General features: G+C 44.0%; 1 protein-coding gene across 3 annotated transcripts in view; it reads left to right on the top strand.

Annotated features, from left to right (window-relative positions):
• Positions 1–25,052, top strand: part of ARL6IP6 (ADP ribosylation factor like GTPase 6 interacting protein 6) — a 46,249-nt gene that overhangs the window by 12,490 nt on the left and 8,707 nt on the right. For 2 of the 3 annotated variants that reach the window (XM_033944205.1, XM_033944204.1), the window contains exon 3: positions 1,797–1,929. In XM_033944205.1, coding sequence (XP_033800096.1) covers positions 1,797–1,929 — 133 coding nt within the window. Of the gene's footprint in view, positions 1–1,796; positions 1,930–12,156; positions 12,324–25,052 lie in introns of all 3 variants that reach the window. The other variant, XR_004539413.1, reaches the window with a different exon arrangement.

Below are 25,052 nucleotides of genomic sequence, written 5' to 3'. Positions count from 1 at the left end.
ATAAGGTCCCTTCAGAAACTCCAGACCTCTGGACAGCCTTTACCCGTGTTAATGCTTCAGATGTTAGTAAGGCTTCTGAAGCATTAAATAACTCAGCCCTTTAAACTCATGTTCTACTACTGCTGTACTCAAGAAACTTGAAGTTGGATCTTGTACCTTCTATGGCACTTATTAATAAATCTTTCATGGAAGGCAAGGTCACTACTCTGTTGAAAAGAGCTGTAGTTAGATCTTTGCTTAAAAAAAAAACCCCTAAAACTTCACTGGATTCTAGTAAGGTTGAGTATTTTCGTCCTGCCTCAAATTTAATGTTCTTTTTCAAAGTTACTGAGAAACTAGTTATTTCTTAATTATCAGAATTTGATGAACAAAGCCATTTATTGGATACATTTCAATTTGGATTCAGATCAAAGCATAATACTGAAGCTTTACTTATATCTATGATAGATGAAATCTGACTAGGGGCTCCTTTTACTAAGGTGCACTAGCGTTTTTAACCCATGCACAAGATTAGCACGTGCTATAGCGCGTGCTAGCCGAAAAATTATTGCCTGCTTAAAAGGAGGCGGTAGCAGCTAGCATGCGCTAAAACCGCTAGCACACCTTTGTAAAAGGAGCCCTAGGTTTTGACAGAGATGTAGAAAAAATCATAAGATCTATAAAAAATGCACCATATTTTTCTGTAGTTCATATACTATGTTTCCCCCAAAATAAGACAGTGTCTTATATTAATTTTGGGTCCAAAAAACGCACTAGGGCTTATTTTTGGGGGATGTCTTATTTTTTTTCATGTACAATCCAATTTTCTTTCTTCCCCCACATGTGCAGCATCTTGCCTCCCCTCTCACCCATCCCCTTGTGCCTTCCCTGTGCAGCATCTTTCTATTCCTCCTTCCCTCCCTTCATGCAGCAAAACCCTTGCACAGCATCTTTCTATCCCTCCCTCCCATCCCCCCCTAGTGAAGCAGAACCCTTGAGCAGCATCTTTCTATCCCTCCATCCTCCCATGCAGCAGAACCCTTAGACAGTATCTATCTCTTCCATCCCCCCTGCGCAGCAGAACCATACCGACCCTCCCACCGCGAGACCGACATACCTCCCTCCAAACAACAGCATCAGCAGCACTTTAAACAGGCTGCTTCACGGTCTTCTCCCGCCGGGTCCTACCCTCTGCCACATCACCGCAAGACCACCATACCTCCCTCCAAACAGCAGTGTCAGCAGCACTCTAAACAGGCTGCTTTGCGACCTTCTTCCGTCGGGGCCTTCCCTGTGCTGTGTCGCTAATGACATCATCAGTGATGCGGCAGAGGGTAGGACCCGATGGGAGAAGACCGCGAAGCAGCCTGTTTAAAATGCTGCTGATGCTGCTGTTTGGAGGGAGGTATGTCGGTCTCTCAGTGGGAGGGTCGATGGGGTTTGGATGCGAGCAAGAGATGGAAAGATGCAGCGCAGGGGGTTGGGAGGGAGGCATTGGGGGAGATCACGGGGACATTCAGGAAAGGCTTCGGGGTTGGGGGGGCGATCTAACTCGGACTTATTTTTGGGGTAGGGCTTATATTAAGACCTACCCTGAAAATCATGCTAGGGCTTATTTTTGGGATAGGTCTTATTTTCGGGGAAACACGGTAGCTTGAAGAAACTACCCCAATGAAGAAAACCACATAATGCAGTGAACAATTTAGTGGAAAGAGCAATACTAGCTGTACAAGAAATGTCGTTTTTGTAGGTGTGAAATGGCATATGAATATAGTTCAACAATTATAAGCAGTTCACAAAGTGATTTTCAATTTCAGGTTTTTGGAGTTTGCTTATTCTGTCTTTGACAGTTGGACTCTCATGTTGCAGCTTCTCTTGGACAGTAACATACTTTGACTCCTTTGAGCCAGGCATGTTTCCTCCCACACCCCTGTCGCCTGCACGGTTCAGGTAAGTACAGTTTTTCCTGTAAATTTTTATAATGTGAGTATACGTACATAAAGCATAGTGGGATCAATGCAGAAAGACATGCACTGGCTTCTACCTTGAGATTAGCAATAAAATATTCCATAATAATGCAGTATGCTAATGAAATGCCAATTCAAAGAACTTGTGCCTGGCAGGCTTTTCCTGTGATCAAAATGTTTATGGTAAGGGGACTTCAAGTACCAGCACACATCTGCATGAACTGGAACGCATAAAATTTTTGCTAGGCTAGTATTTATGCACAGAACAACATATACAGAAGTGTGCTGGTGTTTTTGTTTTCTTCAGACGCGCACAATGTGAAGCTGCTTTTACTCCACACACAACTGCGACTTCCATTTTAGGAAGAGGGCTGTGGCTCACTGGTAGAGCTGCTGCCTCTGCAGCCAGAGGTTGTGAGATCAAATCCCAGTGCTGCTCCTTGTGACCCTGGGCAAGTCACTTAATCTTCCAGTGCCATCTGCTTTGAATGTCAACTTTGCAATGCCAAAGCCACAAAAAGGCAGTATACAAGTCCCCATTCCCTTTTAAAGTTGGAGGTATATATGCTAATAGCAAAAAATAAAGTATTGGAAGTAAAATCCAAAATATGACATTAAATCCTCTCAACTAACCCTTCTATACTGCTTTGGACCTGGTAGTGGATTTCTTGCATTGTGTGCATGTTAAAATCCCCTGTTTACTTCTGTGCATTGCAGAAGAATACCTAATAACCTCATTTTAATATGCTGTGCCTCAGTGATCCCCTCTTTGTATCATGTGGTCAGTAACTTCAGCGCAGAATGCTCATTAATTGCGTGCTTCTGCCCTTTCTGTATTTGTCCCAGTATATTTGAAAGCAGCAATGACTGATTGCCATTTTTGATTAACTGAATAATGTTTTGCCAAATAATGGAACCCTGCTTTGTTTAAAAAATTTATTTTTTCTAGCGCAATAGGTGTGTCATTCTGGATGAGTGGGTAATATCCCAGTGCTCACGAGCTCTGCAGAAGGAATCCACTCCAGTTTTTGAATCCCTCCTACTTCACCAGATGGCTCTGCTGCTCCCTTCAGTTTTTTCTTTTGCACACAAGCCAGAAAGAATCTTTCTGATCTGCTTTTTTTATTTCTTTATTTTTGTTGGTCTTTTTCGCAGTTTGGTTGGTTGTTTTTTTTTTTGCTTGATTTCAGTGCTAGTTGAGGGTCCAGCTCTACCTGCGTGGAGGAGAAAGAGACTGAGGTCTGCAGCTGACAGGCCGATCCCTTGTGGTACTTGTTGGCCAACCTGCAGAAGCCTTTTTGGAGCTAGGGGTCCGTTCCCCTTGTAGCATTGCTCACCTACTGCATTGCAGGGACTTGAGTGCAGGCTGCTTGGCATCCATAGGGGACCCGACAGGGTCTTGCAGGGTGCTGTCTGCAACTCGCCTCCCCCCCCCCTTTGTGCATCAATGGGTCCTTGGGGATTGCAGAGTCAAACACGGTCAGATTGGCAGTCCAAAGATTCAGCACTGGAAAGAAGTTCCATTTTGAAGCAGTGATATCTTCTCCCAGATCCAGCTACCTTTGGAGCTGAAGCAGGCTACAGCATATTTCCAGTGTATGTCACAGTGAGTAAGGCTATGAGAAAAATCAAGGAGGGGGGATCTGTAAATCTTATTTTTAAAGGTTTCTATCTGTTCCTTTATGTTCCCCCCACCTCTAAAATCCTAAGTACTACCAGACCTTCTTCTCAGGGACCAGCTGGTCATAGAAATTCCATACCACTTTACTCTTACAGCATGGCTGTGCAATATGAGGCGTTCATATGCATGCAATACTTAGAGGTAGTAATTTCTACTCTTCTTAGGTCCAGAAGCCGTCAGCAGTCTCTGCCTTTGCTAAGGCATGGAAATCTTTCCAGCACTGGTGCATCATAAAACAGGAGGATCCTTTTTCTGCTCTGGTCTCTGTGGTGTTGGCCTTCCTCCAGGCTGACCTTGACAAGGGATTTACAGTGGCATCCCTTAGAGTCCAAGTACAGTGACTCTCTTGTTTTAGGGCTTGTCACCGAAGAGTTGCATTGGCTTCTCATCCAGACATAGCCAGATTCCTATATGGAGCACTGCGTCTCAGTCCCATTAAACCCCATTCCCCTCTTGGGACCTTAAGGTGGTTTTTCAGGGTCTCAGCCAAGCTCCATATGAGTGACTGAAAGAAGCATCTTTGATGGACCTGACACTCCAGAGGGTTCTTCTTGTGGCCATTGCCTCAGCGAGAAGGGTCTCAGAGATATAGACCATTTCTTGCAAATAATCTTTCCTTAAATTCACTGAAGCTGGAGTTTCTTTGTGCACTGTCTATTCTTTGTTTACCATGTCAATCAGGAAGTTATATTGCCGGTGTTCCTGTTCACAGGTTCCAAGAAGAAGGACCAGATTCTGAAGAAGTTGGATGTTAACAAGAGTTCTTTTATGATATTTTGAGGTCACCAAATTCAGGCTCTCTTAACATCTCATTGTGCTTTCAAATCGAGCTAGGCGTGGTGCATCGGCTTCCAAGGTCATGATTCCTAGATGGGTCCATAGGGCCATTTCATCAGCATATATTGCTAGTGGGAAACAGTTGCCAATTTCCATAAAGGTACATTCGACTAAAAGCAAGGCTGCTTTGTGGGCATAAACTTGGGCTGTCTCTTCCGAGGAGATTTGTAGGGCAGCGATTTGGTCCACTCTACATACATTTTCTAAATTTTACAGAGTGGATATAACAACAAGGGAGGACTCCACCTTTAGGTCCTCAGCATTACACCCCTAGATTTCTGGCAGACCTATTGCACTAGAAAAAAAGAGATTAAGTTCTTACCTTGCTAATATCTTTTCTAGTAGGAATCTATATCTATCACAACAAATTATAGCCCCATTACAAGTATACCCTTGTTTTGTAAAATAATGGAAGGTTTGATCAATTTAGAATTAATCAAGCATCTAGAACAATTCCATATTCTTCATGATCACTAATCTGGATTTAGACAAGATTTCAGTATAGCTTCTTTGATAAATCATATTCATTGTTTGTTTAGTCAAGGCACTAGCGCACTAATACTTCAGTTTGACCTTAGTAGGACCATGGGATTCTACTGGAGTGTCTGGATGGTATGGGAATCTCCGGAAAAGTCAGAGATTGGTTTCAGGGCTTTTTAAAAAAAAGATCATATCAAGTTTGCAGCAATTATCAATATTCCAATTCTTGGAGCAATCCTTGTGGGGTACCTCAGGGTTCATCACTGTCACCTACTTTGTTTAACATCTATGTTGCTTCTTTAGCCAATTTATTACAAATGTAATATTTTACATTTACACTGATGACATCACGATACTGATACCAGTTATCTCTTTTATTACTGAAATAAAAAAATTAGATCACCTTTATTCTAAATCGGATTGAATAATGGACTATTGAATTCAAGTTGAAGTTAAATCCTGAAAAAAACAGATTTTTTTCTGGCTAGTCCTAATGATAATATCAAGGATAAAACTCTTCATTTAAGTGGACAAGAATACCCAATAGTCCCTTCTCTTAAACTTTTAGGAGTTATTTTGGACCGTCATTTAACTCTGAGAGAACACGCTTGTTAAGAAATGTTTCTTTACATTACGGAAACTGTGTTCCATTAAAAAATATTAAGACCCCACTTCCTTCAGACTATTAGTTCAGGTATTAATTTTGTTTGTTCTCAATTACTGTAATATAATTTATTTGGAATCTTATAAAATTATTCTAGGAAGATTAAGGCTGATCCAAAATACAACTGTCTGCCTAATTTTTGGTTTGAAAACCATGTCGGCCCTTATTACCGTCAGCTGCACTGGTTGCCAATAGAGACTAGAATACTTTTCAAATTTGCTTGCATCTGCTATAAATTGCTATTTGGAATAGCTCCATCTTATCTTTTCTTTCATTTCGAATTGTATAGTCCGATTAAGTTTACTCGCCGCTCTGGTTTATTCACTTTTCCTAAAAATTGTCGTTAGAAAAATTTTTTTGATCGATCAAGCAGGTAAAGTTCAAGCTTGTTAGATGATATAATTTGACAGATTGCATCTTATTGTACTTTTAGAAAATCAGTTAAGACTTATTTGTTTAAAAAATGTATTACTTGATCAATGATTAACATCATAGCATTTATATTGTAGTTTTATAAATGAATATTGTACTTTCTTAAGTATATTGTTGTATCACCAACCTGTTCAGTTCTCTTACTCTGTAAATCGCCTAGAACTCTATGGGTGTTGGCGGTATAGAAAAAAAAGTTATTATTATTATTATTCTGGAGCCCTGCCATGTCATTTGTGTCCTATGCAAGCCTGCTATCTCTGTCAGAAAGTTCGAATCCAAACTGATGTTTGCATGTCAGTCAGGCCTTCAGAGTCTACAGCCTATACTATTACACTTTGGGGGGTATACTTGTACCATATTAATGTTTCTGATTTGATTGTTGAATAACCTGTTTATGATGATTATCCCAGGACAAGCAGGCAGCATATTCTTTACGCATGGGTGACGTCACCGACGGAGCCCAGGTACGGACCTTTTTAACTAGAAAGTTCTAGTTGGCCGCACCGCGCATGCGCGAGTGCCTTCCCGCCCGACGGAGGAGTGCGTGGTCCCCAGTTTCTTCGTTTCCGCGGAGCGAAGAAGTCGCATGTGTTTTCAACGGCCGTTGAAAAATCTACTTTTTGCCTTCCCGCTCGCGAATTTCTCTTATTTTTTCTCCTTGCCTTCGGGTTCTTTCTTGTTTTTATTTAAAAAAAAAAATTTTTGTTTCTTTTTTACTTTCTTTCGATCCAGCCCCGGCGGGGCCTGTTGTCACCATACAGGCCTCCGGGTTTGATTTTGCGGAGGCCGTTTTTCCATTTATGCCCCCGCAGCCGGGTTTTAAGAAGTGCCAGCGGTGTGCACGCCCGATCTCCCTCACTGACCCACACAATTGGTGCCTACAGTGTTTGGGTCCTGAGCATCGGGCGGACTCCTGCACCCGCTGTGCCACTCTTAAAAAACGCACTCTAAAGAATCGACAAATCCAGTAGAACATCCTCTTCGGCACCGCATCTGCTATGGAACCGATTGCGTCGACTACGGTACCGCCAAAATCGGCACCCACCACTTCGACGACGCCCGATCCCTCATCAGCGTTGCTGGCGCCAGGTAAGCCGGCTAAGAAGCCTTCCACATCCCTTGAGCGCCCTCCGGCCACAGTGGCGACGCCGACCCCGGAAACGCTCCGCCCCGATCTCGGTGAGTGCCTCGTCATCGGCCTCCTCATCGCCGGGGCGTGGAGCGGCACCTAAGGAACCAAAGCAGAAAAAAGCGGTTCCGGTGCAACCCCTGGATGACCGCATCGCGACCATCCTCCAAGACAAATTACAGGAACAGCTGCAGCAACAACTCCAGCACCTGTTACCGACCCTCCTGGCACCGCTCCTTTCGGTGGCAGACCGGCCCAAGCCTCGCGCCGTCCAACGGTATCCACTCCATCGGTACCACTGAACTCCTCCATGCCGATTCTCTCGGCTGAACACCTTCGTGCCCATCCCGTAGGTCATACCCACGCTGATGCCGATCCTCCTCGGTACCAGGCTGGGCACCGGTCCTCCCCGGACCGAGACCGGCACCGTTCTTCCCGGGACCGAGACCAGCACCGATCTTCCTCTCCCGGTAATATCTCGATGCGCTCTGGCAAGTCTCTGTCTAAGACACACCATACTGAGCCTTCCACCCCGATATCTCGGCATGCGCACACTGATGTCAGGGACCCGGACTTATGGGAAGACTCCCCTCCCGGTACCGAGGAGGATGCATCGTCGTCGGACGAAGAGCCCTCAGCCCCCGATACCACCTCTAAGCCTGAGCAATCCTCCTTCTCAAGGTTCCTCAGGGAGATGTCAGCGGCTCTCTCTATCCCTCTCGAGTCTGACTCCAAAAAATCCCAGGCCTTTCTGGAGGCCTTGGATTTTGAACAGCCTCCCAAGGAGTTTCTCAAGTTACCCGTGCATGACATACTGCGGGAAACTTTTTATAAAAACTGGGAAAACCCACTCACCGTCCCTGGGGCCCCCCGGAAGCTGGATAGCCTTTACAGGGTCATCCCGATCCCGGGTTTTGACAAACCTCAGCTGCCCCATGAGTCTCTCCTGGTTGAATCTACCTTAAAGAAAACTCAGGGCTCCAGTGTTTATGCCTCCACCCCTCCTGGCAGAGAAGGCAAAACGATGGACAAGTTTGGCAAGCGCCTTTATCAAAACACAATGCTGGCCAACAGGGCGAACAATTACACCTTTCATTTCTCTTTTTACATGAAACACCTAGTACAACAACTGTCCGCCCTTCAAAAATACATCCCAGAACGCAAAGTTCCGCTCTTCCAGCAGCAAATTTCCAGCCTCCTTCAACTGCGAAAATTTATGGTGCGCTCTATCTATGATTCCTTTGAGCTGACCTCCCGTGCATCTGCCATGGCCGTTGCCATGCGCCGCCTGGCCTGGTTGAGGGTTTCTGATTTGGACATCAACCACCAAGACCGCCTAGCCAACGCTCCCTGTCTTGGGGATGAACTTTTTGGGGAGTCCTTAGATTCAACTACCCAGAAGCTCTCTGCCCATGAGACCAGATGGGACACCCTTGTTAAACCTAAGAAAAAGGTTCCACCTGCTCGCTCCTACAGACCACAGTCCTCTCAGCCACCTCGGCGGCCCCGTCAACAACATCAGCACACTCAGGCTCGCTCTCAGTCTAATCAACCTGCCAAGCCTCTCCCTCCTTCAAAACCTTCTCAGCCCTTTTGACTCCTCTCTCCAGGGCATAGCCAGTCTTCCTCCCTCGTTGCCTCTTCCTCAACCAATCGGAGGACGTCTCCACATCTTCCTCAGCCGTTGGGAGGTCATCACATCAGACCAATGGGTCCTCAACATCATCCGCCACGGCTACTCTCTCAACTTCCAGACTCTTCCACCGGACAACCCTCCCGTAGAGTCTGCTTCTCACTCCTCCCAAACCCCCCTCCTCCTGAGGGAGGTCCAATCCCTCCTTCTTCTCAATGCCATCGAAGAAGTGCCTCAGGTCCAAAGGGGTCAGGGATTCTACTCCCGCTACTTCCTGGTTCCCAAGAAGACAGGAGACCTTCGTCCCATCCTCGATCTCAGGGACCTCAACAAGTGTCTGGTCAAGGAGAAGTTCAGAATGCTCTCCCTTGCCACGCTGTACCCTCTTCTCTCTCAACACGACTGGCTATATTCCCTGGACCTCAAAGAAGCCTACACTCACATCCCAATCAATCCGACTTCACGTCGCTACCTACGGTTTCAGATACAACACCGTCACTATCAGTACAAAGTGCTACCTTTTGGCCTCGCTTCATCGCCCAGGGTATTCACCAAGTGCCTTATTGTGGTGGCGGCCTTCCTCAGGTCTCACAACCTCCAGGTGTTCCCCTACTTGGACGATTGGTTGGTGAAAGCACCTACATCGCCACTTGTGCTACAAGCCACTCATCACACCATCTCTCTCCTCCATCTCCTGGGATTCGAGATCAACTACCCCAAGTCGCATCTGCTTCCTACTCAGCGACTTCAGTTCATTGGAGCAGTTCTCGACACCACACTAATGAGGGCGTTTCTCCCCTCCGATTGTCAACGGACCCTGCTCCGCCTCTGTCGTCGGGTGCTCCTTCATCACGCCATTCCAGCCCGACAGATGATGGTCCTCCTGGGCCACATGGCCTCGACGGTACATGTGCTGCCTCTGGTACGACTCCACCTCAGGACACCCCAATGGATTCTTGCCAACCAATGGTCACAGACCACGGATCTTCTTTCTCATCCCATCTCTGTGACATCGTCTCTTCAGCAATCTCTTCAATGGTGGTTGAACTCCTCAAATCTCTCCAGGGGTCTACTCTTTCATCTGCCCCCTCACTCCATGATCATAACCACGGATGCCTCCCCCTATGCGTGGGGAGCTCACCTAGGAGATCTACGCACCCAGGGACTCTGGACCCCTCAGGAGCGTCAACATCACATCAATTTCCTGGAACTCCGAGCCATGTTCTATGCTCTCAAAGCCTTCCAGCACCTTCTCTGCTCTCAGGTTCTTCTCCTGTGCACAGACAACCAAGTCGCCATGTACTACATAAACAAGCAAGGCGGCACCGGATCTCGCCTCCTTTGTCAGGAGGCTCTCCGCATCTGGACCTGGGCCACGGCCCGCAATCTTTTCCTCAAGGCTGTCTATATCCAGGGCGAACAGAACTCCCTGGCCGACAATCTCAGCCGCATCCTTCAACCTCACGAGTGGACTCTGGACCCTTCAACACTCCACTCCATTTTTGCTCGCTGGGGCACTCCGCAGGTGGACCTCTTTGCAGCACCTCACAACCATCAGCTGCCCCAGTTCTGTTCCAGACTCTTCTCTCCTCATCGTCTGACCCCAGATGCATTCCTGCTCGACTGGACGGATCGGTTCCTCTATGCCTTTCCTCCACTACCTCTGATGTTGCGGACGTTATCCAAACTCCGCAGGGACAGGGCCACCATGATTCTCATCACTCCTCGATGGCCTCGCCAACACTGGTTCTCCCTCCTGCTTCAGCTCAGCTCCAGGGAGCCCATTCCTCTTCCTGTGTTTCCTACTCTACTTACGCAGCAACGTCAGTCTCTACTGCATCCCAATCTGTCTTCGCTCCACCTGACAGCTTGGTTTCTCTCGGGCTGACCTCTCCAGAGAATCTGTCTCAGCCTGTCCGTCGCATTTTGGATGCCTCCAGGAAACCGGCCACCCTCCAATGTTACCACCAGAAGTGGACCAGGTTCTCCTCTTGGTGTCAACTGCATCATCACGATCCCACCTCATTAGCGGTGGAAACTGTACTGGACTATTTGCTCTCTCTGTCCGACGCTGGCCTCAAGTCTACCTCAATCAGAGTCCGCCTCAGTGCCATCACTGCGTTTCATGAGCCTATTCTCGGAAAACCTCTGACGGCTCATCCACTGGTTTCCCGGTTCATGAGAGGCCTCTTTAATGTCAAACCACCTCTGAAGCCTCCTCCTGTCGTCTGGGACCTGAATGTGGTTTTATCAGCTCTCATGAAACCCCCTTTTGAGCCTCTTGCCACAACTTCGCTCAAACTTCTAACATGGAAGGTGCTTTTTCTCATCGCCATCACCTCTGCCAGGAGGGTTAGTGAGTTGCATGCACTGGTCGCCGATCCACCGTTCACTGTTTTTCACCATGACAAGGTGGTTCTGCGTACCCATCCTAAATTCCTTCCCAAGGTGGTCTCGGCTTTTCACCTCAACCAGTCCATTGTGTTGCCTGTCTTTTTCCCTAAACCCCATTCTCATCCTGGGGAACAGGCGTTGCACACGCTGGATTGTAAGCGTGCCCTGGCATACTACCTTGACCGTACCAGGGCTCACCGCTCGTCCCCTCAGCTCTTTCTGACCTTCGATCCTAACCGTCTAGGTCGTCCTGTCTCTAAACGGACGCTTTCCAATTGGCTTGCTGCCTGTATTGCGTTCTGTTATGCTCGGGCCGGTCTCTCACTGGAAGGTGCTGTCACGGCCCACAGGGTCAGAGCTATGGTTGCTTCTGTGGCTTTTCTCCGTTCCACGCCCATCGAGGAAATCTGCAAGGCTGCCACTTGGTCCTCAGTTCACACGTTCAATACTCACTACTGTCTGGATGCCTTCTCCAGACGGGATGGACACTTCGGCCAATCTGTGTTACAAAATTTATTTTCCTAATGGCCAACCATCCCTCCTCCCTCTTTGTTAGCTTGGAGGTCACCCATGCATAAAGAATATGCTGCCTGCTTGTCCTGGGATAAAGCACAGTTATTTACCGTAACAGGTGTTATCCAGGGACAGCAGGCAGATATTCTTACGTCCCACCCACCTCCCCGGGTTGGCTTCTTAGCTGGCTTATCTTAACTGGGGACCACGCACTCCTCCGTCGGGCGGGAAGGCACTCGCGCATGCGCGGTGTGGCCAACTAGAACTTTCTAGTTAAAAAGGTCCGTACCGGGGCTCCGTCGGTGACGTCACCCATGCGTAAAGAATATCTGCCTGCTGTCCCTGGATAACACCTGTTACGGTAAGTAACTGTGCTTTTCAGAGGATAACAGAGTTATTTTTTGGTGAGTTTCCCTGAACCCCTCCTTCACACATCTTCCTCTACAGGGCTATCGCCTGCTTTGGGATAAACTGAAGGGGACAGCAGAACTCTCTGATGAAGGAGGAGGGATTCAGAAACTGGAGTGGATTCCTTCTGCAGAGCTCATGAGCACTGGGATATTACCCGCTCATTCAGAATGACACATCTATCTACTAGAAAAGATATTAGCAAGGTAGTACCTAATCTCTTTTTACGTGTTTGGATCAAACTAAATTAAAACAAATGTGTTATTTTTGTTACAAATTCATAATTGCCATATCACCAAGTCATAACTGCCTTGCAAAAGTCTTCACACTCCTTTCATATTATGCTTTCTAAAAATAGTAGTTTAAAATGCATTAAATTAGGAATTTGTTTCACTGATCTATACAGCATGAAAGAATGATATATAAAAATATTTGAAAGTAAATAAAAACTCAAAACCATATCCATGCAATAAAGATAGATGTGGTTGGACTGGATATCTCTCTGGCCTCTTGTTTGCATTTGCTTTTGAGGCAAGTTATTCCCTTCTTCCTTTTATATATAGATTTTTCAGTTAGACATTTTTGACGTGGATCCATGTTTCACATAATGCTGCTTCATAGAAAAGTCTCCTGAAAGCAAATAAGAAAAAGTTAGTTTTAAACAACCAACAAAATCCACAATTGTAACCTACAACCTCATAACCTTGTACTTCAGTAGTTAGCCATATTACTGCAGCTCAGTCAAAATGGTTGAGGCATTTCTATATCATTTCTAAATAACTCCTTCCCCAAAACTTGCAGCCAATCTAGAAGCCTGATTAAACCAACATCATCCATTCCACCTCTTTGTTTAATCTGGAAAGCAACGCTGATCCTAATTTAAAAATCCAATATTGTTCTTGAAAATTCAAAACTTGTTCTGTATTGCCACCCACAACCAGCTTTCTAGGACTAGAACTATCATCTTATAGAACGTGGTTGTTGATTCTGGAGCTGAGGTCAAAACTAATGAAATGGAGTCTGTGATTCTCTGTTAGTATTAGAGGTAAGGCACCGCTTTCAACATTTCTGACATTGAGGGGAAATGGCTATTCCACTCCAGTGATAAACCTGCTAGCTGTCAATGCCTACCACAGTCCTATATCTGCCACAGATAAGCCTCCTGGTCTTTCACATCCAGTAAGTTATAGATTATCGGAACTACGAGTATGCTTTCACAGATTTCCTTTGTTTCTTTCCATGGCACCCCAGCCAAGGAAGCAGCAGTGCAGAGCATCTTGGGAAGACTGATAGGCTTTAGAACCTTAGTTCCTGTGCTCCAGGAGGAATGGGGCCAAAGGAAAATTTTGTAGTCCTGAAGAAGGAAGGCATAGTTGATAAATTCTGGATCTCAGGAATGTACATCTAGCACAGTAAGTCCTCCATTCCTTTGCAAATAGCATATGATTCCTTATGGCTGGGTTAAGCACCCCAACTCATGAGTTGTTTGCAGAAGACAGCAATCATTTTCTTCTCTCCACACCTTTTCTCTCTCTGGGCAGCACCCCCTCTCCTTGGTTTTATTTCTGCAAGTGAGTTGAGAAAATATATTTTCCTCTGCTCTGCACTAGATTTTTTTATTTTCAGATTTTAATCTGGTTTGGTTTTTTTTAGGCTTCCCTGTGCTAAGAGGTTTCCGGTAGTCCTGGGACAGCTCTGCCTGGGAGATGTTGAGTCTATAGCCAGGAGAACCACACTTTTAAAAAGAGCACCTGCCTGACTGACCTGCATTAAGCCTTGGGAGCTCGGAGCTAGGTCCCCTGTGAGCAGTGGTCGCCCCTTCGGAATCAGGCGCTTGAGCTCAGGTTGATTTGACCCTGTGACTTGCCTGGAAGCCTGGCGGAAGTCAGCTGTGTTGTCTATTTCCCCCTGCCCCCTCCAAAGAATCCTGTGAGAGCATGAAGGGTTGAAGGTTTCAGGTTTTTGGAACTTCAGTAAAAGGCAGCCCAAAGAGACAAGCTACTGGAGCCACCCTTACTTGTCTGAGGCAGAAATTCCTTCTCCATTTTCAACTGCAGTGAGAAGCTGATGCAGGCACAGCACATGGCAGGTCTGTGAGTACAGCTCATTACTGTCTAAGTGAAAATTGGGGTGGATCTGATCTAGGCAAAACTAAGTGTTTCTGAGGTTGTCCCAAGGATTCCCCACCTCAAAAATCCTATTTTGAGTAATTTTGAACTTTTACAAGCTGTTTGGTGCTGTTACAAGTTGTTTTTTGGTGTGTTTGGGGGAATTTTTTTGGGTGCCAAAACGCTGCTGCTGCAGCCATCTTGAATTTCCCAATTTTTATTTTAAAAGCCTTCTTCTGCTTCAAATTGTCTTGTTTTGATGGAAATCTATTGTTATTGACACTCTGAAGTGGTTTAGACCCCATATCATGCCAGTTTTGCACTAGAAGATTGGCTGATGAGTGTCCTTGTTCTGTGTGCTGCTGGGCACATGAGGTGGGGGGGGTCGGGAGCCATGGGCTTAGCTGCCTCTGGTCACTCCATGGGTCAGGAAGGGCAGAAAGCTTGAAATTTGGGTCACAAAGCCCAGTTAGAGCCTCTAAACTGTGACTCAGCGTCACCAGCAAAGTGCCTTTGCACAGATGCTCCTGACCCTGAGAAGAGACACAGTAGACTGACTGAGCTTCCCAGTGGTTCTGTGTCATGTCATTACCCTGATTTTATGTCTTTGATGTATGCAGCTTATCAAAAGAACAAAAGGTTGTCAGTTCAGTCTATAAGCCAGCTGAGCAGTGCTCAGAGGAGTTTTCATCCACAGAGCAAGGTCTTACGGCAGCCACTAGAGCTGCAGGACCCAAAGGTCAAGTTGGAAAAAGACTAGGACGATTTGGGGGTCAGATATAATTCCTCTGTTCTCCCATCATGTGTCCTCCTTGGAAGAATTTGGGTCTGGGGCTGGCAGCCGGGGGTTGGTGATAGCCCTAGACCTGGGAGAGGATCTGACACACTTCACAGACTACTTAAACCTGCAGATCTAACCAAGGTTATTACAGTTTCTCTGTGGGAGTTGGATTTGGCATCCCCACAAGTTTTTCTTTTCCAGCTCTCGCTGCTAAGCAGCACTAAGTCAGTCTGGGTGCTTTCTTTCACCCCTGGAGATTACCAGGATGATAATGGAGAATTGGGATTTGCCAGAGGGTCCTCTGTCATGGGCCAGAGTGATGATGAAATTGTATCCCAGGACTTCTGATTTCTAGCAATTCTTTATCACTCCTAAAGTGTCTCAGATGGCGCAAATTAAATGAACTTCTCTGCCTAGTGAAGGAGAGTGGTCCTGGAGGATTCTCAGGATCGCAGAGTGGACTTAGTCCTCAAAAGGTAGTTTGAGGCATTGGCCATAGGACTTAAAGCTGTGGCTATGGCTTCCTATGCGGTGTGAGACTGCTGTAAGATACTTTGCCTGTATCTGGCCACAAAGGGGGGGGGCAGAGAGCCCTCCTGTGTTACTGGCCAGGGTGGACAATGTAGCAGACGCTATTTACGACATGCTCTGGATCATGAGAAAAGTGTCAGCTTATACAATTTCCTCCCGCAGAATGCTCTGGATCAAGCAGTGGGTAGAAGGTGTGGTATTTAAGGCCACTTTGAGCAAGCTTCTTTTCAAGGGTCAGATGCTGTTCATCAAGATCTGGACGACTCAATGACTAGCGTGATGGATTGTTATCCCAAATCCTTGCCAGACAGCAAACCATGAAGTTACGGGAGTTCCAGTCATGGTTCCTTTCATGGCTACAGAAAACCGCATTATGGGTCTGTGGGTTCCTCGTCCTAAAGGTCCTTTCAGGGTTCTAGACAGAGGTTTGGAGGCTCCAGAAAAGCCTCCACATCTGGCTTTTGCTTAGTAACTAGTGCTAAGAAATCCCCAGTGAGCCAGGTTGGCCTCCAAGACTCCTCGTATTAGCAGGGAGACTTGGAGTTTTGGAAGACTTGGTCGCAAATTTCTTCCAACTAATGGGTGCAGTGACTTGGTCATCATTGCATTGGAAAAGTATGTTTCCAGGAACAACGGCACTTGTAGCAGTATGTGCCATCTTATTTTTACATGAACTTATATGCTTGTGTTTGGGTTCTCAATTTTTTGAGCAATTTTTCATGTGTAAAAAGATGCTTTTACATTTGGAAAGCGCTTTATAAAATTACTTCCATATGATTAACTCAAATGTCAGTTTGTTTAACATACGGCCCCTTTTATCAAGCTACGCTAGAGGTTTCTGGAGCGGGCCGGTGTATTTAAAAACAAACTAAATGCACATCTCCTTATGAGATGCATAAAGGGATATGGGTGACTAAAATTACGCCAGGTGTACACCTGGCTGGGCCTCCGCATGTGTGGATCGCCGGACTTGATGGACCGAAGGTCTGATCCAGAGATGGCAGTCCTTATGTTATGTTCTTATGCTCTGATAGTAACATACATAGTAACATAGTAGATGACGGCAGATAAAGACCCGAATGGTCCATCCAGTCTGCCCAACCTGATTCAATTTAAATTTTTAAATTTTTTCTGATGCTTGAAGAGTTCCTATGAGCGTCAGAGCACTTACTGCGCCAGCCCATGCTCAAAACCTCTAGCACAGGGAAGGGAGGGGAGTTAGTTTTGACTTAAGAGATTCAAGATGAGATTTTCCCAAGTTCGTCATATTAAATTTGTATATTGTTTTTTTGTCTTTTAGATCCATTATTAATTGTACTGTTCTTTGTAATCATTATTTTATGTAACTACATTTGCAGGCTTTGAATTTTCAAATTAAAATTAAGGAGGCTTTTTACAAAGGCGCGCACGCTAAACGCTAATGTGTCCATAGACCATAATGGATGCATTAGCATTTAGCGCGCGCTAAAACGGCTATCGCGCCTTAGTAAAAGGACCCCTAAGTTTTTATATGGCATTATAATACAAGAAAGTCATTCACAACCTACATTGTATTCAGGTGTTATTTGGTACAAATAAAAATGTTTCTGAAGTATCCATGTAATTTAGAACAAAATTTGAGGCTTTTAATTATGTATAAATTTAATTCAAATTGTTTTGTGTTTAAAAGACTGGATCCTAGAAACAAATTTTATGTCAATGTAAAGGCAAACATTTACACAAAATGTGTTCATGGTCAGTAGGGGGTGGTATTGTACAGGCAAAGTAGCTTCCCTGCTCTTGGGTTGAAAAGTGCATACATGCCCCATAAGGGTTGGTTAGCTTAAGTTTGAAGTCTGTCCCTCCTTAATCAAAGATGACCTGCAGTGAATGTTGATTTATATTTCTTTCTGATGTTTTACTGAATTTAAATGAAACTGTACCTGTAATTCTTTTCTTAACAGATTCACATAGAAGAATGTGAACACTGGGGTGTGGTGTTGGTTTTTTTTTTCAATTTAAAATATTTTATGTGATATTTGCATTAGTCTCTAAAGTGAAAGTGCTTTCTAGTATGTGTTATTACCCTAAGCAATAATGGAATAAAACAACGTTTATTTATTTCAAAGTCATACAGATGTAACTTTCAAATTTTATTTTTGATCCTTTAAACTTTAAAGAGTATTTCTTTTTGGATAACCAAGAAACAAAGGCCAGTAAAATTGCATTTAGGACCAGAATCTATAAATGGCGCGTAGATAGGCACGCCTAGCCGGTCTAAGTGCCTAACTTACCCCCACCCCTTTTATCAAACTACATTAGAGGTTTTTACTGTGGTCCGGCGAGGTAAGTGCTCTGATACTCATAGGAATTCTATGGGTGTCGGCGTATTTAATGCGCCAGATCATGCTAAAAACCTCTAGCACAGCTTGATAAAAGGGGCTGTTAATTTTTTTAGCTGGCTTAATTGGTGCCATCAGTTGAAAGCACCATTAAAAAACAAGTTAAAAAAAACCTAGTTGGTAGGTCTTCAAGGTAGGCATCTACTCCGAGGTGCCTATCAGTTAGGGGTAGATTTTGACTTAGGCACACTCATTTAGGCCAAGAAAACCATGGCCTAAATGGGAGTGCGCCTAAAGTTTCAATGTCTTCCTTGCCGCTAGGCGCCATTCTATAAATGGTGTCTAGCGGATGATTGACAATTTTGCTCAGTGGCACCTGGCAGTTAGGAGCCATTGATAGAACCAGGGCATTAGTGTTCAACACAACACCTCTTAACTTATTAGCAAACTGAAAGTTATAAATTAAATTCATTTTTGTATTTGTCCATTTAGGAAAGTTTGTTTTCAGACTGTACTGATGGGCTTTTGAATTAGTAGGTCTGAAAATAATCCTTAACCAAAATAGGAAGGAAAAAGCCAGATCCTCCAAATAAAAGCTTGCACAGCTGGAGAAAGAGCAAACATCTGGTCTGTTTATAAAATATTATCAATATTCCTTGTATCATTTTGAATTTAATTACATTTCAGAAGAGCTTTTTTTGTTTTATGGATTTATGTAAAATACTTAGAACCTGCATGCCACTCTAGTTTTATGAAGGATTTGCCCAGATCAGGACCCTTTTACTAAAGTGTGCTAAGAAGTTAGCGTAACATTTAGGGCTCCTTTTACTAAGGTGCGTTAGGGCATTAACTCGCGGAATAGCGCACGCTGAATTGCTCCGCGCGCTGGACCTTAACACCAGCATTGAGCTGGCGTTAGTTCTAGCCACGTAGCGCGCGGTAATATCCTGCGTGCGCTAAAAACGCTAGCGCACCTTAGTAAAAGGAGCCCTTAGTGTACACTGTATGTGAAAATGTATGATAACTGTTATGGTGCTATCCCCAACAAAATGTATCGTATTCTTCTGCTCAGAGTCCAAAGTCAGTTTAAAAATTTATAGATACTCGTCTAAACCAACAAAACATTTTCCTTAAAAATCGTTTAAATAGTAGAATTTTTGAGCCTCAGCCCCACCACTTCACCGCATCAAATATCCAATCCTTCCAAGCCGAGCTATCTAAATAACGAGTGAAGACTGATGAATGAATTTGAAATCAGCTATATAAGTTTTTAAGTATTTATACTTTTTGAAATCTTTATGAATTAGTCTAAAGAATAACTGATAGAGCACTATGCACTTTTGTGCATAGTGGTATAAATAGAACAAATTTGTATATATAAATTTGTGGTATAAATAAATTTGTATAAATAAATTTGTATAAAATTGTAATAAATTTGTATAAATAAATTTGTGGTATAAATAGAACAAATTATAGTACAAAGCACGGTGCACTTTAAAAATGCTTTAAAGAATCTAAAAATAATTTAATTATAAGAGCCGATGAGGAAATTACCACATAAAGCTCACCGCTATGAAAGATATTTGGTGTGGTGGGGCTGAGGCTCAAAACTTCTACTATTTAAACGATTTTTAAGGAAAACGTTTTGTTGGCTTAGAGTATCTATAAATTTTTAAACAGTTATGGTGCTGGCATGAGTTGTGGTAATTAATCTGTTAAGTGCATAACTTAATACGGCTGGGGAACAGTTTAGCACACAGTATTTCACCATGCACTATTGATGATGTACTTTGTGCGGATGTACTTACCACCCTCCTAACTGAATATCTTAATGTGCGGTAACTGTGTGGGACTATGCTGGGAATTCCCCCAGCAGGTAGCACACAGATTTTGCACGTACCATTAATTCATTTTTGCATTTAACTCACACTAAGCACAAAAGTTTACAGCACTTTAGCAGAAGGCTCCCTTACTCTTATTAATTTAATTTATTTATTTGTTTAGATTTCTTTCCCGTTCTCCTAGGAGCTCAGAACGGGTTACAATTGACATTCACAATAAAGCTACAGTACAATAAAATTATAGGCATTCGAAGAAGAGCCAGGTGAGAAGACATAGAGAGAGAAGGGGAGGGGAGCACGGGAAGCAGGGCAGGATTAACTCTTTGTTGGGCCCTAGGCAAATAGGTATGTTGGGGCCCCTCTGATTGACTGTCTGGAGTCAATTGGTCTTTCAGGTAATGTGTTAACATGGTTTCGAGGGTTTTTGAGCAAACGGTCATATCAAGTCTACAGTGACAATAAAAAATCCGCTAGTTGGATCAACTCATGCGGAGTCCCGCAGGGCTCTCCCCTTTCCCCCACTCTGTTCAACATCTACCTTGCCTCATTGGGGATCTTACTTCAAAACCTAAAGGTTAAATTCTATATCTATGCAGACGATATCACCATTGTTATTCCCATTACCACTCTGATCTCCAAGACTAAGATTCATCTATCATCCATTCTAGAGGAAATCGAACTATGGATGACCAACTTCAAATTGAAGCTCAACACCGACAAAACTAAATTTTTCCTTGCTACCCCCAATGACAAAATCAGCGACCTATCGATCTCCTTGAATGGTCAGGTCTTCTCTATTGACCACTCCATTAAAATCCTAGGAGTCACCCTGGACCGCCACCTCACTCTAAATGCTCACACAGATTTATTAGTCAAAAAAATGCTTTTCTGTACTATGGAAACTCAGAACCATCAGAAAATACTTTGATGCTCCATCCTTCCGCTTACTAGTTCAATCTTCCATCCTGAGCCTGCTCGATTATTGCAACATTATTTACTTAGCATCCTACAAAAAAAAACATCCTAAGACTCAGAGTCATTCAAAACTCAGCAGTTCGGCTGATCTTTAGGTTGAAGAAATGGGAACACATAAGCCCCTACTATCAGAAACTCCATTGGCTGCCCCTAGAGGCGCAAATCCTGTTTAAGTTCTCCTGTCTGTGCTACAAATCAATATTTGACCTAGCCCCCACTTACCTCGTTTCCCACTTCAACCTGGCCAGTTATCTTAGACCCACACGAAGAATACATCTGTTCTCCTATCCGACAATAAAAGCCTGACACTACAAAAGATTCTTACCTTCAAGAACAAGAACAAAATGAAACTACAAGAGGCATTCAAAAAGATCAAATGGATACTAAAATGGATGCGAGGACCACTAAATCCAGGAAATTAGCACACAAGGACCTTAAATGTATGTACACGAATGCCAGAAGCTTAAGAAATAAAATGGGAGAACTGGAAGAGCTAGCAAAAAGAAAACAACTGGATATCATAGGAATAACAGAAACATGGTGGAATGAAGAGAATGAATGGGACACAGCATTGAAAGGGTATAAACTATACAGAAGAGATAGGATTGGGCAAAAAGGGGGAGGTATTGCCTTGTACGTCCAAGAAGAAATAGAATCTATTAGAGAAGGGGATACGGAAGCAAATGGTAAACTAGAGTCCCTCTGGATAAAGATTCCCAGACATAAAGAAGCAGACATAAAAATTGGCCTCTATTATCGACCCCCAGGACAGACTGAGGAAACAGACAAAGAAATGATGGAGGAAATCAACCGTGGATGTAAATCAGGAAATGTAACGATCATGGGGGACTTCAACTTTCCGGGGATAAACTGGAAACTGGCAACGTCAATCTGCGGCAGAGAGACAAAATTCCTGGAAATGATAGGAGATTGCTTCCTTGAACAAATGGTGGGAGAACCGACAAGAGGAAACGCAATCCTGGACTTGGTCATAAATGGCATTACTGGAAGGACAACAGATGTAGAAGTTGCGGCCCCTCTGGGGACAAGTGATCACAATATGATCAATTTTTTCCATTGGCATCGGAAAAGGGAAACCAATCAAGACTAAAGCCACAACCTTTAACTTCAAAAAAGGGAATTATGACAGCATGAGAACCATGGTCAGAAAACGGCTCAAGAAGGGGAAAGCACAAATCCAAACAGTTGATCAAGCATGGTCTCTTCTGAAAAACACCATCATAAAAGCACAGAATCTTTACATACCGAAGATATCCAAAGGAAGTTGAAAAAAGGTCAAAGGCGAACCAGCTTGGTTATCCAAGGAGGTGAAGGATGCAGTGCGGGAAAAGAGGAAATCATTTAAAAGATGGAAACGGGAAAAAACAACAGAGGCCTGGAACTGTCACAAAAACGACCAGAAAAAGTGTCATATAGTGGTAAGAGACGCCAAAAAGTCTATGAAGAAAAGATAGCGAAAGAAGCCAAAAACTTTAAGCCCTTTTTTAGATATATAAAAGGAAAGAAACCAGCAAGAGAGGCAATGGGCCCTCTCGACGACCAAGGAAGGAAAGGGTCAATTAAAGAAGACAAACAGGTTGCCGATAGGTTAAATTCATTTTTTGCATCTGTCTTCACAAATGAGGACACTGCAACAATGCCAGAAACAGGGAAGATATTCACCGGAGGCATAGAGGAAAGCCTTCAACAGTAAATGTGGAATTGGACATGATATACTTTCAGATTGACAAACTAAAGAATGACAAATCCCCTGGACCGGACGGAATTCACCCGAGAGTATTAAAGGAACTTAAGGTGGAAATTGGGGAACTATTACAATCCTTAGCTAACATGTCAATTAGAACCGGGCAAATACCAGACGACTGGAGGATAGCAAATGTCATCCCAATTTTCAAGAAAGGATCAAGAGGTGAACCGGGAAACTACAGACCTGTGAGTCTCACATCGGTCCCTGGGAAGATAATTGAAGCAATAATTAAAGATAACATTGTACAACATCTGGAAGATCACAACCTAATAAGAGCTAGTCAACACGGCTTCAGGAAAGGGAAATCATGTTTGACTAATTTACTTCAATTCTTTGAGAAGGTGAACAAACACATGGATAGTGGACAACCAGTGGACATAATTTACTTGGACTTCCAGAAAGCATTTGACAAGGTCCCGCACGCAAGGCTTATGAGTAAATTACTAAGTCATGGAATAGGAGGAGAAGTGCACAGATGGATCGGCAAATGGTTAGAGAACAGAAGGCAGAGAGTAAGCATAAATGGGAAATTCTCGGACTGGGAGAAGGTGACTAGCGGCGTGCCCCAGGGCTCTGTTCTTGGGCCCATCTTGTTCAATATTTTTATAAATGACCTGGAAGAGGAGACAACATGCAATATAATCAAGTTTGCAGATGATACAAAATTATGTCGGGTGGTGGGCTCTCAAAGGGACTGCGAGGATCTTCAGAAGGATCTGAACCAGCTAGAAAAGTGGGCGATAAAGTGGCAGATGAATTTTAACACAGACAAATGCAAGGTAATGCATCTGGGAAAGAAAAACAAAGAACATGAATATAGGATATTGGGTGTGACATTAGCCAAATGCGAACAAGAAAGGGATTTGGGGGTACTGATAGACAGAACCCTAAAGCCATCGGCTCAATGTGCGGTGGCGGCGAAGAAAGCAAACAGGATGTTGGGCATGATTAAGAAAGGGATCACGAGTAGATCGGAGGACGTCATAATGCCACTTTACAGAGCATTGGTCAGACCACACTTAGAATACTGTGTCCAACACTGGTCTCCATACCTTAAGAAGGATATAACTCTACTAGAGAGGGTGCAGAGGCGAGCCACGAAACTAGTCAAAGGTATGGAGAATTTGAGCTACAAAGAACGCCTCAGAAAACTGGGACTGTTCACCCTCAAAAAGAGAAGACTGCGAGGAGATTTGTTAGAGACTTTTAAAATATTAAAAGGATTTGATAATATTGACCAGGAAACAGCATTATTGACATTTTCAGATGTGACACGGACAAGAGGTCATAGCCTGAAACTGAGCGACAGCAGGTTCAGGACAAATGTCGGGAAGTTCTGTTTCACACAACGAGTGGTGGGTGCTTGGAATGCTCTCCCAGAGGAGGTTGTGACAGAGACTACTGTTCTGGGTTTCAAGCGCAAGTTGGATTCATACCTTCTTGCAAATCACATCGGGGGATACGGGAAATCCGGGTCTCCAATAAGGAGCACCTAACAGGGCCTCCGCGTGTGCGGATCGCCGGACTAGATGGACCTAGGTCTGATCCGGCGAAAGCGTTTCTTATGTTCTTATGTTCCAGGCAGGCAAATGGAACGACTGGCTTAGTAACGTTTTTGCGATCTCATCATCTTACTTCAATTTTAGAAAACAGGTAAAAACAAGCTTGTTCAATCGATTTGTTAACTAAGAATCTTCTCTGCTCTGCTTACTCAACCAGTATCCCTAGTGAACTACACAGCTTTCATATTCCTTCTTTATGTAAGATTGTATAATTCTCATATTCCTTCATTATGTAAGATTTTATTGCTGACTTGATTGTAACCTCTTCGCTGATTGTCCAGGCTTCTTTCTGTAAACCGCCTCAAACTTCTATGGCTTTGGCAGTATATAAGAATAAAATTATTATTATTATTACTATTATTATTGTAATTTAAATATATTTTAAAGCTCACACAAATGGACCCTTGCATGATTCTGACTGCAGTGGAAAACTGGCAGAGGAGGAAACAGCACATAAGAGGCCTTGCTCGCTGGCTCTCCCTGCCTGCTAGAAGGCAGTACACAGGGAGTGAGGAAGAATAGACAGACCTCTGTGGTGAACATGGTTCTGCGCCCTCCCAATTCTCTTCTCTGTGGAAGCAGCTTACATACCAGGGCAAAACTCTGCCTTGACTTATACATTTGAGAGGGCCCCTCCTAAATATTTGGGCCCTAGGCCCATGACTAGTTTGCCTATGCTTTAATCCTGCCCTGACGGGAAGGGAAGAGGAGGGTAGAGATGGGGGAGCAAGGAGTGGCTTAAGTCCACTAGCAGGTTCGTTCAGCTACAACAGTTTACATATCATTGAAGTTGATGACCATGGTACCAAAAATTTTATTTGAATGTGCTGTGTAAGGTCTTTACTCTCACGCTTGTTCTTCTCACCTGTTTATTGTCCATCGTTTTGTGATTTTAGAATATGGATCATTTCTTCAGCCTTACCCTATGTCCAGAGAGCTTAGAGCAGAGGCGTCAAAGTCCATCCTCGAAGGCCGCAATCCAGTCGGGTTTTCAGGATTTCCTCCATGAATATGCATGAGATCTATTTGCATGCACTACTTTCATTGT

The sequence above is a fragment of the Geotrypetes seraphini genome, chromosome 5, assembly GCF_902459505.1.
Source record: "Geotrypetes seraphini chromosome 5, aGeoSer1.1, whole genome shotgun sequence".
NCBI classification, from domain to species: domain Eukaryota; kingdom Metazoa; phylum Chordata; class Amphibia; order Gymnophiona; family Dermophiidae; genus Geotrypetes; species Geotrypetes seraphini.
Note: the sequence above shows the minus strand (reverse complement) of the source record. Positions and strands in the feature narration are given on the sequence as shown.